This window comes from Rhodamnia argentea, chromosome 1 (assembly GCF_020921035.1).
Source record: "Rhodamnia argentea isolate NSW1041297 chromosome 1, ASM2092103v1, whole genome shotgun sequence".
NCBI classification, from domain to species: domain Eukaryota; kingdom Viridiplantae; phylum Streptophyta; class Magnoliopsida; order Myrtales; family Myrtaceae; genus Rhodamnia; species Rhodamnia argentea.
In genome coordinates this window covers 31,601,525-31,617,846 of record NC_063150.1, presented here as the reverse complement: position 1 = coordinate 31,617,846, position 16,322 = coordinate 31,601,525, and the positions used below count along the sequence as shown (strand labels likewise).

Here is a 16,322-nt window from a genome sequence, read left to right as displayed (position 1 = left end):
CAACCACCAGCTTCTGCGGCATACCCTATCCGTATACAAATTATATATTTAGAGTTTCAGATGCGATACTTACGCATCAGGAGACCCTTCTGAGGAGATGGATCAGATGTGGAAAGCTCAGCATACTTGTCCAATATCACCTTAGCAAAGTGGGCTTTGGCTTGAGACCTCTTGATCTGCAAAAAGAGAACGTTAATCTTCGCTATGTTTGTCCGAAATGCCACGACTGTCGACTCTTGAGGTTCATGAGAGTAGTTATTAGGTGAAAATGCACAGGCAACATCGAATCGAATCACCTTAAATGTCGGAGTGAGAAGTCCGTTCTCGACCGCGAATGGTTCAAGCACCAGCGCCACAGCCTTGACATGTTCAAAGCCTCGCAACTGGAAAAGGGAAGCAACGTGATTAGAGGCAGTCGAATGGGAACTAAGTAGAGGCTGTAGATGATCTCTTTTAGAGGACACAGTATATACCTCCGCTTCTCTGTCAACGGCGTCCATTTCAGCAAGAACGGCTTCCCACGCCTGCTGGTCATCGCATAGCTGTTCTAAAGTCGCATACTGCATGGCAAGAACCACAAATAATCCACCCATCAACAAATGGACAATCCCCTGAATGAAAAACAATTGCGAGCGTATGGTATGACCTATAAAAGGACACTATAATTCTTTATTCGGTGAATGCACTGAGACCAACGACACTGCAGGCTCACAAAATGATTGGATACTTGCAACAATCTCTGCAGCACCTCCAGTTCTACTGTAACAAATGCATGTCAACTAATCACAACATACAACGGTAATCATGATCACGCTCATTGCCATTTCAGCATGCAGAGTTCCCCTTTAGTAGCCATCGAGGATAATACGAAAGATCAGTGGGACTCGCAGGTCGCACAAAAAATTCTCGCCGAATTGAAATGAAGAAGATGGCTTGATATATATATTAGCCTACTCATAAAGATGCATAATTCCCAACTCACAATGTTCTGACGATGAAGAAATAATATAAGAACCAAAGATTACACTCCAAAAATCTAGACTTTTGGCAGAGAGAGATAAGTTTAAGGAAAACCTCTATGTTTTGCAATGCAGCCCATTCTTTCAGTGCCTCTGGGTCCGCAGCGACAACCGCCACTAAGCAAGAGTTCAAGCTATCAGCTGAGACAAACAAGCAGTCAACAGACTTTAAGGAAATTCCATACAAAGGTCGGCACGCCAGCCTATAAAACAACACGTTGAAAGGGATTAAACCCCTGTCCTCCGGTTTGACCGCGGGAACGAATCTGCTGCAGCCACTGGGCTGTCGATAGGAATAATGAAGAAAGAGAGTATCATACGTCGGGTAAAAACTCCTTCCATACCGTATACAAAGCACTGAGAGATGAACTTGCACTTGGAATATACGTTCTCAATCTTTTCTGGTGCTATATATTCACCTTGTGCCAACTTGAAAATATTCTTTTTCTTGTAATAGCACCGTGTAGGATTTAAATTGAGAATTAGAAATTGTCAGAGAAATCTCATGAGAAGACACGATTGAAAAAAAAGAGCTTCAGTGCTTAAGTCACACTCAGAAGTTTCACGACCAGTATTTGCAGTCATGATAAAGGTAAATTTCAACCTGTGACCCCTTCCTTGGATCAGGACCCCTAACCATTATGGTTAGGCGAGGGGAAAAAATGTAACTTTCGACTCACCTATCAATAATCTTAAGGCGGCCTCCCGGTAACCACAACCCAATGTCTCCCGTATGCAACCAAGAGCCATCATCAATTACCTCTCTCTTGCTCATTCAGATGAAATTTAGATTTGCAGTTAAACCAAACAGATTTGAAAATATCAGTTGAAGAGGTTGAGCACGCTTGAACTTCATCATTGTAGAATCCCTGGAAGACAATGGGGCCCCTGACACAGATTTCTCCACGAGGATAGGGTTGATCTTCTGATGTATAGTTCATTTCAGGAACATCCACGAGCTTTATTTCTGGAGAAGAGTCGGACAAGGATAGACACACAAAAAAGTCTCAACAATTAATTGCCAGCCATTTTCAATGACCTCTCTTCCTTAATTTGATACAGCCAGATTGATAAATTAAAGGACACACACTTTGAGTATGTAAAACTACAGAGACTATGTTGAACTCACCACAGGCAGGATTTGGAGACCCAACATGACCAGATAAAATGTCGCCCTCATCCATGCAGCTTATTACACAAGATGTCTCAGTCATACCATACCCTTCAAGTACTTGACAGCCAAAGCACCTGTGATATGGTGTAATTAGAAGCAACAGAATAGCAGCAAATAGAATCTGTTCATTTGGACCAAAAAAAAGAATCTGTTCATTAAAGATAAATGAATGGAGATCAGTTGTTCAAATAAGTGATACATTTCAAGCACACTTACACCCTTAAAAAGTCCATGATGTCAGGGGATAATGGTGAAGTAGCAGATCCCATGAAACGGACTTGCCCTCCAAGCTTTTCCTTTATTCTATTGAATACTAGTCTGTCCCACATAGGTGATGGATTCCGGCCTAACACATTTTTTAATCATTCAGGTCAACAGAGGCAAAATTACATTAAAAGTTAACAGCCAATCAAGAACTGTATGCCCTTATTATCTTGCAAGAAACTTCCTAGCATTAACACCTGTCAATATAGCATGCCTCTTCGAATTGAAGGCAGCTCTAAATAGCCTCTCTTTTAGCATCCCTGAAGACTTCACGGTGTTTATTATTCTTCCATAATTGAAACAAATTAGAAATCAGCACTTCTCCGTATCAAGCAAAAGATTTGACAAACAGTTGGCTGTCTCTCCCTGCATATATCCGGTTATACAGCCGAGGAACACTGCAAAAAATTGTCAGTCTCAAAGCAGAAGCCAAATCGTCCATCAGTTTCATATTGTCCTGAAAAGTTGGACTCTATTGCTAAGAGAAGTAGAATTAAACCCTCAGGGTAGGTACCAGAAATCAAGAGATATGCAACATCGTAATTGATTCTCTTACATTAATGCAGGTACACTACCCTTAAACCGTAGCCAAATCGTCCATCAGTTTCACATTGTCCTGAAAAGTAGGACCCTATTGCTTAGTAAGAGATGTAGAATTAAACCCTCAGGGTAAGTACCTGAAATCAAGTGATACGCAATATCATAATTGATTCTCTTACATTAATGCAGGTACACTACGCTTAAACCCAAATATGGAAGAATGACATCTAGCTTGTAAATCAACAGAAAAGGATGCTGATACATTTGAGTTAAGGTTAAGTATTTTAAAGGACTACATTATGGAGAATGTCGCTAATTTTCGTCATTTTCATAGGGATCTGTATTGACAAACCAAAGGAGCCAAACATGGATGTAGTCGGTCAAAAATTGTGTATAGTTTTCCAGATAAGCAACATACCCCTTGGTAAAAAACTAGCGACCCCGTAATATACTGATATGATCTGATTGGTTCTTTCGTACATGCGTGTCACAGGGAGATAGGATATATAGCTGTGGAGAAAAACATATGTCAAGGGACAGCGAAGAAAAATGAAATGACAGTTCCACGAGTTGCCAATTATGTAACTGACAAACCTTGAAAGGCTGGTTGTACATATGTAATGAAACAACAAATGATGAAGGACTCACATACCTGATGAGTTAAATTTGCTCGCTCGACTAAACCCAGCTACACTTGCAATCAAGTTTCCGTGAGTCAACACAACCCCCTTTAATGCGAGACAAGGAAGTAAATGAGTTCCACATGCACAGTGTTATGTCCTAAAACCGACATGTGCAGCATAAAAGAAACCATACTGAAAAATCCACACTTCTACCTTTGGTCTTCCGGTTGTTCCACTGGTGTAGCTTATGGTTGCGATATTTTCTGGCTTAGGGGGACAGCAAGGCTGGAGATTGCTACGGCCCTAAAGGGAAACATCTTTTAGTTGATGATTACTCAAATCCCAAACACTAGAGAGAATTTGTGATCAAATAATTTGGACAAACTAATTAAAGACATGCACATTGGCATGTCCATCACAACTTGAGGAATAAGATAACACTATAGATAATGCAGAAGGCACTTGATGCCAATAATCAGGTGAGAAGTACTCAGCTGACGAAATCTAGACCTAGCAAGCACCTATAGTCCACAAGCCCAAAAACAATTTCGGCCAAAAACAAGGAGTCCACAGCATTCAAATCTTTTCAGAGTGACAAACTTTTTAACAATTTAAAGCCAACAAATTGGCTTCTACAGCTCTTTATGCACAAAAAAGACCCAGTCACTTCATTTCATCTTGAAGGCAAGTGTCCTTGAAAAAATTCATGTTGTAACAGAATGAGAAGGGGAATACAAAGAGTATTATATTTATAAGAAGCTGGTGCCGGGACTTTTTATCTGATAATCTAAAATGACTAAACAAGTCAGCAGGACAAGCTTCTAAATTTGCAATTACGTTTTAAAAACGGGATGATAAAATTCCATGTTTATTCCAAAAATTTCTCAAACAATAAGGGATTGAGTGTTTAAGCAAAGGCTGCTATGCTAAATTCACAAGGGAAGATGCATCATACCTGACTCAGAAGTTTCAAGTATGAAATCAGCTCAACTCTCGACGTTGGTGGGAGGGAGGGCAAGTGCATATCTATTCCTCTAACTACCTATATTTCCAGAGCAGCAAGTCTAGTGTGAGCGAAAGGAAACATCGAACCATTAGTTTCCTATTTTCCAACTTCGATCTTAATACACACCACAATTAGATGAACGGATGGAATCTCAGACAAGAAGCTCAATAACTGCGAAAAACAGCAAACAAATTTGAATATAATCGGTGTGTCAGAAATATAAAATCTGAATAATAGGACACACATGTTCTGTCGTATTAGCTTGTTAGATAGACACACCTAAATGTTGTCGGCCCGAAAGACAGACTAACGACCACCGTAAGCTATTGTGCTTCACGGCGCATTTACAAGTCAGAAACAATGAGACTGAAACTTTCCAACAGATGAATTCCTCACCAAGCATAAACAATAGAAGTAGAAATTACTGTACTTTTACTGCAAAACAAGTGAATGTCAAACAATGAAAATAGATAAGTGTGAATGTAAAAAGATGTGCAATCTACTTTTGTTAGAAGATCATGTACTCCTCCATTAAAAAATCAATATACAGAAATTTCTGTTACGATAGAGAGTTAACTCACTGTGTTCAGCGTTTGGGAAGCACAGAAGACAGCCGGTACAGCTGCAATATGATGGAGTAAAGAGAGAGCCTAGCCCCGAAATTGTCATGCAACGTTCCGATATTGGGGTGATCTGTAAATCTACTGACAAGCTTCAAAGGAGAGCGTGCCGATCTACCAAGAGAAGAGAGCTTGTAGACACGTAGCTTCAAGGTACCACCAACACCAGCTCACTTCACGAGATGATAATAAGCACCTATAAACAATCCATTTCCCGGTACACAGGTCTTCAGGAAGAATCACGCTGTAATCCCTTCCTATGCAGAAAATAGAGCGAACAACTCAATGCAGGCTGAGTGTGTATAACTACATATCATTAGCAAAAGTTCTACTTAAAATGACTCGACCTACCTTCATCGCCAAAACCGTGCGCAAATGGAATAAACTTTCGTGTATAGTAATTTCAGTTCCAGCTTATAGACGTTTTCATGACACAAATTAGGCCTCTGCCAATGCTCCTACGACAAATCACCCACTGGCAACTTCAAGAAACTGTTTCTGATCAACGCACATAGGTATTCTATCTGCTTACAGTTAGCGAAAAAATTCCGTGATCAACCTCTGGAAGGGACAAGGTAATAGATAGCTCACTCAGGCTAATGAAGACCTACATTTGCACTAAGTGATGAGGCGGTGCGATCGTGAGGACCATCACTGCAGGCCCTTCATAACTACTGTATTGACTCAGCTGCTCTCCAGCGATTACGGCTTCACGATTCAAAGATTCAGAAGTCAATCGGAAGTGAAAGTACTCAAGCTACTTGGTTATTCCAAAAGAGTATCTGACTAGAGGCCTCCCGAGCTCCCCATCGCTAGTTTCTCTCACCGTCGCCAGTAAATCCGTCACCGATAAAGAAGCCATGACGGCGATTCCGTATTCAGTTTTGAATCGAGCTCATAACAAAAGCGTACAACAGAAGACGCGCGAAAGAAACTACTATCTGTGACTCGCAAGAAAGAGTGAGCGAGCGAGCTGAACATGTAGAAACAATAGAGGAAGCAAGCGAAGAAGTATGACGAGACGAGAGAGAGTCGCAAAATAAGCACGTCCGATCAGACAGCTCCCTCCGACCGGAATGAATACCGTTGAACTCGCCGGAAGCGGCATTGGCTTGTATGGCAGGGTTCGAGATCGAGACCATCGGCCACGTCGCCGTAGGGGAGGAGGTGGCTCCGAATTGCCCGGAGACGACGCCAAGCCGCAGATTCCGTGAAGTTTTCCCGGGAAGGCGATGCCGCGAAAAAATGCTCTCCTGGTCAAAAACTTTTTAATTAGTTTTCTGAACTTTCTAACTCATTTAATTTGCTCGAAATGATCTATCAATACAAAGTTATTTAGGATGGAAGAAAAATTGCAAGCTTACGATTAGAAAATCAAATTTTTTAGAACATTTTTCTAGAAAAGAAGTTTCGATGAAGTATTTTTCGTTATCACAATCTTTTCTCGGAAACAAATACACCCGTAAATATTACTTAAACTCTTAATGAATTTAAAAAAACAGTTAATATAATAAAAATCCTAAAATATGCTCTCGATGACATTAATACTCTGAACTTTTTTTTTTTGTTATAAATAATCATAAACTCTATTGTTACACTATCAATCGTAACACATAAAATTTTCTCCCGAAGAGTCTTTTAATTATAATACTTTGTAAACTCGAGGATAAATTCAAAGAAAAAGTTTGACATCTGTATGATCTTGCATTTCCCTTTCCTCACTTGTTCATTTTGCTTTCACACGTAAAATTTAGGATATCATGCCCCCCGGCTGAACATGAACATCAAAAGGGAGAGTTCTGCCGTGCCCCCAACTTTTGAAGAGGGGTCGCCTCTCTCTCTCTCTCTCTTCTCTCTCTCTCTCTCTCTCTCTCTCTCTCTCTCTCTCCACTTCAGGCTTTGCCAGAGATGGCAAGCAAATGTGTTGTGAATGGACCATTCCGACAAGAAAAGAGATGATTGCAACTGTGGAAAAAGCGAGTGGTGGCAAGCAAACATGCATGCCTTGTTAGTGAGGATTGCAATGTTCATTTGGTGAGTATTTTTTAACAATCGAGAGAGATCATCGATCGACATTATTAGTAAACGTTCAGTTTTAGAAAAAAAAAATTCAAACTACAATAACACAAGTTTTGGATACTGACGACATTATGGTTTTGTTTTTTGTCGCAATGGGTATGTGTGTTGTTCTAGTTCTATTCTATCATATACTACCATAAATGTCACACTTTGTGCAATATGTGTCATGTGCAAGTTTCGAAACTCTGCTCTCTTCGCATTCGTCCCCACCCTACTCCCCTCGAAGATCGGGATTCGAATCCCCACCTCCGAGAAGATTGGTTACTAGGGCAATCCCCAGTGGTTCGCAATCAGTATATTACAAGGTCTTTAGCGGGTACTTTCTATTTTTGAAAAAAATTAATTCTGATCTGGAAGAAAAGGAATAACTGATCGGTACGGATAAAAGGTTAATATGAATAAAAAAAGCCAATTAATCGATGATGTCGTTGTAGTATAGTGGTAAGTATTCCCGCCTGTCACGCGGGTGACCCGGGTTCGATCCCCGGCAACGGCGATTATTTTCCTTTTTTAGTTTTTCCTTTTTTTTTCCTGCCGAACTGCGCCAAAAACGACGATTGCGCGAGGTTGTAATTATTGCAATCTGTCTTATCTATGAACCGCAATCCCCACGTGGATGCCGCAACCAACAGCTTGTCCAGTTTGCATTGTCGGGATCTACTACTTCTTACTTCAGTAATCTGTCTAAGAGACCGCTGATCCGACCGTCAATCTATCTTGTGGGACCCCCACGCGATGGACTCGCGTGAAACTCCCCAGCCACGGACGGCGACGATTAGAGACCGACAGGGACTCAAGACAGACTCTTTTTGGTCAAGCAGATAAAAGGCTTGCGAGCTGGCCGTCGCAGTTCGCATCACTTGTTCACTCGCGGTCGCTCTGCGTGCAAGTATCCGCCCGAGCCTGAGGGTTGTGCGGGGAGAATGAAGGCCGCGGCGGCGCCGGTGATCGCGGGGATTGGGAAGACAAAGCTCGATTCCGGATGGCTCGCGGCGAGATCGACGGAGGTGGAGCTCACCGGGGCTCAGCTCACCACGACTCATCCTCCGACCGGGGCCGATCCTCCGTGGATGGAGGCTGTCGTTCCCGGGACGTAAGTCGTAATTTTCCCGTGCGTTTCACTCCTGCGGTGACTGCATGCGTCTGAATTGAGTTAGGAACTTCTTTTGGGCGGTTCGATTGTGGACATTGATCGTGGAGAGAGAGAGAGAGAGAGAGAGAGAGAGAGAACTGATTGTGCATTTCTTTGAAGCTAATTCTGGTGTAATTTTGTGAAAAAGCTAAGTCTGGTCTCGATGTTAAATGAATTATGTAGCTCTTGGAATGTCAAATCTTTTTAGCACGTGAAAGATGGACTGCAGATGACCCTGCAGCCAGACATGAGCAAGGTTGCTCGGAGACTAATTTTTGATATTTTTGAATGGCTTATTAAGTCTAGTCATAATTTCAGATGAATAACGAAATTGGAGTTCGATCATAATTTCAGAAGGTTACGAGTGTTGGAATTTGAAATATTAAGTGTATCTCAATGAAAAAAGCAGAAGAAATGAGATTCCCCAGTTATGAATCATCAAATGGATCAGGGCATGTAAGTGATCTGGTGAGTTAAATAGTTTTTTTTTGGGTAAGATCTGGTGAGTTAAATAGTTAGTTACAATTTTGAGGCAAAAACGTCAATGAAGTTGTCCAGAAAGAAGATAGAACTTTTTTAGGTAGGGAAGATGCTCTGATACCGGTGTTCTGTCCTAAATTAATTTTGACCGGCTCATTTTGGTCTATGTTCTTATTCAAGTATCTGAAATGTGGCTTACACCTCACTGACTGAAGAATTCTAGCATGTCCTGGTAAGAGAATGAGTTCCTTTTTACTCTCTTAGATATTTGCCTCGATTGCTGACGGCGATATAAATTGCAGTGTTCTAGGAACCCTGGTAAAGAACAAGGCAGTTCCAGATCCTTTTTATGGGTTAAATAACGAGGCCATTATAGATATTGCTGATTCTGGAAGGGAATTCTACACATTTTGGTTTTTCACGGCTTTCCAATGCAAGCTGGTACGTTGCATTCTTGCTAGAAGAATCAAGATGTGTTCTTTCTCAAGTTTTAAATGATAACATATTTGACATAAATAATTTCAAAATGCATTTTTTTGCTGGTTTCTAAAGGCCTTCATAAAAATTATCTGGTGCTAAGTTGTGTCCTGTACCATTTTTTGACAGTTGGTACTGTTTTCTCTTACTTATCACAAAATGGAGTTAATCTGGTTACCATTATTGATGTTGTTGTCTCATCTTTCACATTTTCAAAGTGATATTCTGCTTGTTGTTGAGTGTTTGTCATTTCTTTCTTTTCATGACTTTTGCTTGAGCTACTGCTTTATATTATTTCAAATTTTCACAGCCTGGAGCACAACACCTCGATCTGAATTTTCGAGCAATTAACTACTCTGCGGAAGTTTACTTGAATGGGCATAAAAAGGTTCTTCCAAAAGGAATGTTCAGAAGACATCAACTTGATGTTACTGACATTCTCCATCCTAATGGACAAAACATGCTAGCAGTTCTTGTTCACCCCCCAGATCACCCTGGAAAAATACCTCCAGAGGGAGGACAAGGTGGGGACCATGAGGTATGTACCTGCTTCTGCATAACATGTCTTCCTCTGCATTTAATAGCATTTTGGAAGTACATAATAAATATTGTCCCAGTCTAGCTTAATTAATAGTGTGATTCCTATCAGAACTGCGAAACGTTCATGTAGGATTTTTGTTTTATTAGATCGGAAAGGATGTCGCAACACAATATGTTGAGGGTTGGGACTGGATTGCTCCTATAAGGTAATCAACTCGTCATTGGAGAAGTAATACATGATAAGTTCTGCTTTTTTTGACTGAGCAATGTTGCTATCTTCTAGTAATTTAGCTTCTATTTGAATGCTTCTGAAGTCGAAAGCAGATTTTGAGCAGCTTTATTCTCCATAAATTGCTTAGCCGTTGTAATTCGTACATGTGCTTCTTCAGCTTCTGTTAGAATAAATAAATATTAAACTGCGCCTTCATCCGATAGCTTAAGTTTTTAGAACAGTTGGAATCTCATATGGTATCGTAACGGATGGTCCCGAGTTCAAATCTTTTCAAGCCCCTATTTGTCTCCCCAATTAAATATTTTGACGCTTAGTACTAGACAAAAAAACCAGACTAAGCGTGAGGGGGAGTGTTAGAATATGTAAATATTAAACCACGCCTTCATCTAACAACTTTCCCTATTTGTCTCCCCAATTAAATATTTTCATGCTTAGTACTAGGCAAAAAGACCAGGCTAAGCGCGAGGGGGAATGTTAAAATATGTAAATATTAGATCGCTAACTGTTCAACAACCTCACAACTTAAACTTTTAGAACAGTTGGCGGTGGTCCCACAAAATCTTGCAGCTTCCACACACATTGGTCCTTCAGAAACTGACTTTTTTTTATTCATGAGATTTGAAGGGACAAGCTAATAAGCTTCGTTAGATGGGAAAGAGTGGATCGTTGCAAGGATTAGTTAAACTACTTTTGAAGTTCATATTGTGTATGCTCCTATTTTTGCCCATTATATTGGTATTTTTAAACTAAAGCATTTGTGATTAGATAATCTCAATAAATCATAATACTAGCAGTTCGGATTATGTTGGGTGAGAAGCTGGAGTAGCAAATGCATCTATCGATCCTAGGATAAAGGTGGAGATAGGATGGGGACGGGACGGCTCCTAGCAAGATGTGATGTTTTGTTGCTGCGCCATACTTTTATAATATATGTGTCATCTATGGATTTCTTTGGCTTTTTATGTTTAATTGGCAAAATCGTAACTGCCATTTGCTGATGCAGTTGTCTTATTTCGTGGAATGTGGTTGAATTTCTGTAATTTTTCGCTTATCTGTTTATTTGTTGTAAAACCATTTAGAAGACATCATACTACATGCTTACTTTCTGATTGATTAGCATCTATGTTCATATAGGGATCGTAATACTGGCATATGGGATGAAGTATCAGTTACCGTCACTGGGGTGAGTGCACAGTCACTGTTTTTTGTTTGTATAAGTCCTGCAATTGAATGGTTTCAGTCCCTGGGGTTGATGCGCCAGTTGATTTGTAGCTTGGTTGAACATTCTAATAAAATAGGACAACCCTTGTTCAATAACCTGGGGCTCTAATGGTGATCATGATAAAACGCTGCTGCCATATTATGGCTTAAGCTTTTGTCTCTGCTTCTGGAGAACTTTTCTGTCTGTTAATTGTCTGGAACTATTAATTAGCATGCAAGTCACAGTCGCTTTTGAATAGTGCTGTTGGGGTAAAACCGTGTTCTGCAATTTTTCATTTATCAGTTAATTCAAGATGACTATAGTTTGTGTTTTCTTTTATTTCCAATCTGATATGTCATAATTGGTTCAGCCTGTAAAGTTAATTGATCCCCACTTGGTGTCATCATTTTTCGACAACTATAAGAGAGTATACTTGCATTGTACGACTGAGTTGGAAAATAGAAGTACATGGGTTGCTGAATGCTCTTTGAGCATCGAAGTGACTGCAGAACTTGAGGGCAATACCACTTCAATAGAGCATCTTCGGACTGAACATCTGTCAATTTTGCCTGGAGCTCGGAGTAAACATACATTTACGGAGGTCAGTAATATTGATGTATCTCAAGTGTCAAAGAGAAAATGTCTTCAGAATAACTGTTCTTTCTTTTGAAGAAGAAAAATCACCCAGGAAAAGACTTCCTGATTTTACTTCTTCTATATCCTAGCATTGATGAGTTTGGCCAATATTATTTAATATCTACAGAAAAGTTGAAGTGGAAAGTTGGATATAGAAAAAATCAAGATGATCCTAATTAATTGATTCTTGGTATCAACCGGCAGCTATTTTTCTATAAGCCGAATCTATGGTGGCCAAATGGCATGGGAAAGCAGTCCCTTTACCATGTTGCTGTCAGCATTGAAGTGAAAGGATTTGGAGAGTCTGATTTGTGGAGACATCTATTTGGATTCCGCAAAATTGAGAGCCATATTGATAGTGCAACTGGTGGAAGGTGAGGTAATTCATAATTTACGGAGAATTAGAAATTTGAATTGCATTTTTTATTGTCGATGTACTTGTGCCTTTAGGTTGTTCAAGGTTAATGGGCAGCCCATCTTTATTCGTGGGGGTAATTGGATTTTATCAGACGGATTACTGCGACTTTCAGAGAAACGCTACAGGACCGATATCAAATTCCATGCTGATATGAATTTCAACATGATCCGCTGTTGGGCTGGCGGATTATCGGAAAGGCCGGAATTTTACCATTATTGTGATATGTATGGTCTTCTGGTAACTCTCTCTCTCTCTCTCTCTCTGTTGAGATGGCACTGTCGTAGGAGCTTGTTTGGGACATTGTATACTATGTTGGATGATGAAGTCGGGTAGAACATGGATAGGACACAGAATAATATGTGTGCCGGATGTACGGAACCTTTTTTATACTAAAGTATTTGTTGACTCACAGAAGTTGCTGCAGAATAAATACTCAGTCACCTGCTTCATGATGACATGTTAAGAGTTTGTAAATGACCTCTACATAACTTGTACGGTTTATTGTCAAGTTTTGAACACAACTCGGCCAACCTTCTTTTCAGATGCTTGGTGTCATTTTTGTCTGTATGTTAGCAAAATCAATTTGTCCTGCTATCCAATCGCTTATAAAGCTTTTGTAGGTCTGGCAAGAATTTTGGATTACTGGTGACGTTGATGGACGTGGAGACCCGGTATCCAATCCAGATGGCCCGCTGGATCATGACCTATTTCTTCTGTGTGCAAAAGACACTGTCAAGCTTATAAGGAATCATGCAAGTCTGGCTCTTTGGGTAGGTGGAAACGAACAAGTTCCACCAGATGACCTCAACACTGCTCTAAAGAATTACCTCAAACTTCATCCCTATTTTGAAAAGGTGGGTGAAGATGACAAAACTTTAGAAGATTTGAATAAAGAGGAGAAAGATCCCAGCCTCTATCTCGATGGAACACGCATCTATGTTCAAGGGTCCATGTGGGATGGGTTTGCTGACAGCAAAGGTGGTTGGACCGATGGCCCTTACGAGATCCAGTATCCTGAAAGCTTCTTTAAGGATGACTTCTACAGTTATGGATTCAATCCAGAAGTGGGTTCTGTGGGTATGCCTGTTGCAGCTACCATCAGAGCAACAATGCCTCCAGAAGGATGGCAAATTCCAATCTTCAAGAAACTTTCAAATGGTTACACAGAAGAAGTTCCAAATCCTATATGGGAATACCATAAGTACATACCATACTCAAAACCAGACAAGGTTCATGATCAAATCGAACTCTATGGTACCCCCAAGGATCTTGATGACTTCTGTTTGAAGGTAAGACTCAATGAAGGGTGTTGCCATTAGTCTGTTTCTTCTGTTCAACCATTGAGTACATATTATTTTTTTGACTCATCAGGCTCAGCTCGTAAACTACATACAGTATAGAGCTTTATTGGAAGGCTGGACTTCTTATATGTGGAGAAAATTCACGGGGGTTCTCATATGGAAGACACAGAATCCTTGGACTGGTCTTAGAGGTCAATTTTATGATCACCTACTTGATCAAACGGCAGGGTTCTACGGCTGCCGTTCAGCTGCAGAGCCGATCCATGTTCAACTTAATCTAGCCACCTATTCTATTGAGGTACATCTTGCCATAGAATCCCAGTAAGAGCTCAGAGCATTATTATTCTTTCAATAGACTCGATGCACATCTTTGTTGGGGAGCAACGCTATTAAGTTATGCAGTCACACATTCTTCAGTATAGCCTAAATATGAACTCATAATTTTTCCTGTGAAATAGTAGAACTTGATAATAGCCTTTTCCGGTCTGGTTCTACAGGTTGTTAATACCACATCAGATGCGCTCTCTGGCGTAGCAATAGAAGCCTCAGTCTGGGATTTGGAGGGAGCATGTCCATACTACAAGGTTTTTGACAAACTTTCAGTGCCACCCAAAAAGACTGTTTCCATTGTTGAGATGAAATATCCCAAATCGCAAAGTCCGAAGCCTGTCTACTTCCTTCTTCTTAAACTCTACCACATGTCCGATTTTGGTATCATATCTAGGAACTTTTACTGGTTACATGTGTCTGGTGGTAACTACAAGCTGTTGGAAGCATACAGGAAGAAGAAAGTACCTCTCAGGATCACATCTAGGGCTTATGTCAGAGGTTCCACATACGAAATTGACATGCATGTGCAAAACACATCTAAAAAGCCAGACTATCAAAATTTAACGTACCGGAATGTTTTCAGTACAAGGCATAGTGGGGGAGACATTGACTTGGCCTCTTTCGATTCTGACCAAGCTGCTAAGGAGGTAAAATGCCGATCCGGTTTACTTCAGAGAGCGGGCAAATGCTTTTCGAAGGAGGCTAATAGTCCAAGCGTCACGATTATCAATGGAACCGAAGTTGGAGTTGCTTTCTTCCTTCATTTCTCTGTTCATGCTATGAAGGCAGACCGCAAGGAAGGAGAAGACACAAGAATCCTTCCTGTTCATTACTCGGATAATTACTTCTCTTTAGTACCGGGCGAAATTATGACCATCAATGTCTCTTTCGAAGTTCCAACTGGCGTTACTCCTCGAGTCACGCTGAATGGCTGGAATTACCATGGTGGGCATACTGTCCACTGAGGTGAGAAATGGTCAAAGTCCTGTCTGATATTACAATTCTGTGGAGGGAACGTGCTCTTCAGATCGATATAACTGCCCTTAAATCCTTGTCCTGGCTGTGTTTATTTTGTGTATCAGTTCCTTTGGTTACATCTTTATCAGCAGTCTCTCACCATCCGGCCGGAAGTAAGAAAGCATCACTGGGCAGGAGTCTCAGCACTTTTGCCTCTTCGCACACTCTGGAGTATCTTGTGGGATGCCGCTGGATGCTCTAACAATATCAGTCTGTCTTGAATCCTTAACAGTGTCAATTGTCGAAGCAAATGTATTTGTGAGCATGTGTGCTTTCTCCGTGCTACACTCGTTACAGGAATCTTAATTGTCTGTATAGTGATCTGTGAGAGAATAGACAGGGAGGAAAACAACCTTTTTACTTTTCTTATTCCCGGATGTTTCGCCCCTTTTTAGAAATGACAAGTGGATATCCTTCCCCTTCTCAAAAGCCCCGAAGATACCTACGTTCCCCTGATAATATAAGTCTTAAGTTGGATGGTGCCATCCTGATGTTTATCTTAATGAATCTCTTGATGGCCCACTTCAAACCAGGATATACCTGTTGATCAGCAAAATGGAATTTGATTGAGAATTCTGATCCATACATTTCAATTCATGCTATGGGTCTACCTAATTATGCTTCTGTCGGAAAAAGTAGCTTGTTCATGACTTCCAACCGCAAGTGTTGCGAGTTCCTGTAGTGGCCATAATTCCTCCAGAAATTAACGAGGGAAATCTGATAGACATAATGTCCTCTGAATATTTAGAAGTATAGCTTCGATATGGCTGCTTTTGCTTTCTTGCCCCTGCTTCGGTGAATTGCATACAAGCACACAAAAGTCTGCCTAATATCATGTTGCATCCCTTGTGCAAATGCAATTATGCACAGGCTAGCTGCATTTGCGCATTTGGTTTTCTGTTGTCAAGTACAAAACCCATTTGTCTCTTGCTCTGACTGGAAGGGATAGAAAGGCGTGAACAAACAACATTAAAGCGAGTCAAAATTAAGCTTCCTCGGCTCCGTTGACTCTCGATAGAATGGTCAAAAGATGACATGTGATAACTATCTTTCATTTTAAATTGAATTGAGTAGTTTGTAAAGTTTCAAGGGATAGAAGTCTTAAAATTCCGTGCGAAAGTGCAATCGAGGCATAAACTTGCAAAAAATATAAAGCGCTAAAACTTATCAAATTGGTATAGTCGAGTCTTTTCATTAATTCCGTTCAATTTGGCTAACGAAAAATATTAATGT

At 40.5% G+C, this 16,322-nt stretch overlaps 1 protein-coding gene, 1 non-coding gene and 1 pseudogene across 3 annotated transcripts; 2 read left to right on the top strand and 1 right to left on the bottom strand.

Moving 5' to 3' along the window:
- Positions 1-30: 30 nt before the first annotated feature.
- LOC115743844 lies at positions 31-6,496 on the bottom strand (annotated as a pseudogene).
- Positions 6,497-7,749: 1,253 nt separating this feature from the next.
- Positions 7,750-7,821, top strand: TRNAD-GUC. Its single transcript has one exon. It is a non-coding gene; the product is annotated as a tRNA-Asp (tRNA).
- A 272-nt stretch (positions 7,822-8,093) lies between these two features.
- On the top strand, positions 8,094-15,518 carry LOC115743950 (mannosylglycoprotein endo-beta-mannosidase). 2 transcript variants are annotated; one of them, XM_030678987.2, is made up of 12 exons: positions 8,094-8,418; positions 9,240-9,378; positions 9,725-9,952; positions 10,102-10,160; positions 11,321-11,369; positions 11,758-11,988; positions 12,228-12,397; positions 12,474-12,678; positions 13,062-13,730; positions 13,813-14,040; positions 14,240-15,038; positions 15,155-15,518. In XM_030678987.2, the coding sequence occupies exons 1-11, from the start codon at positions 8,249-8,251 to the stop codon at positions 15,035-15,037; spliced, it is 2,946 nt and encodes a 981-aa protein (XP_030534847.1). In that variant the 5' UTR covers positions 8,094-8,248; the 3' UTR covers position 15,038; positions 15,155-15,518. The 2 variants fall into 2 exon arrangements, with proteins under 2 accessions (XP_030534847.1, XP_030534848.1); XM_030678988.2 differs by lacking the exon at positions 9,240-9,378 and having other exon boundaries at positions 8,144-8,418; positions 14,240-15,518.
- Positions 15,519-16,322: the final 804 nt, after the last annotated feature.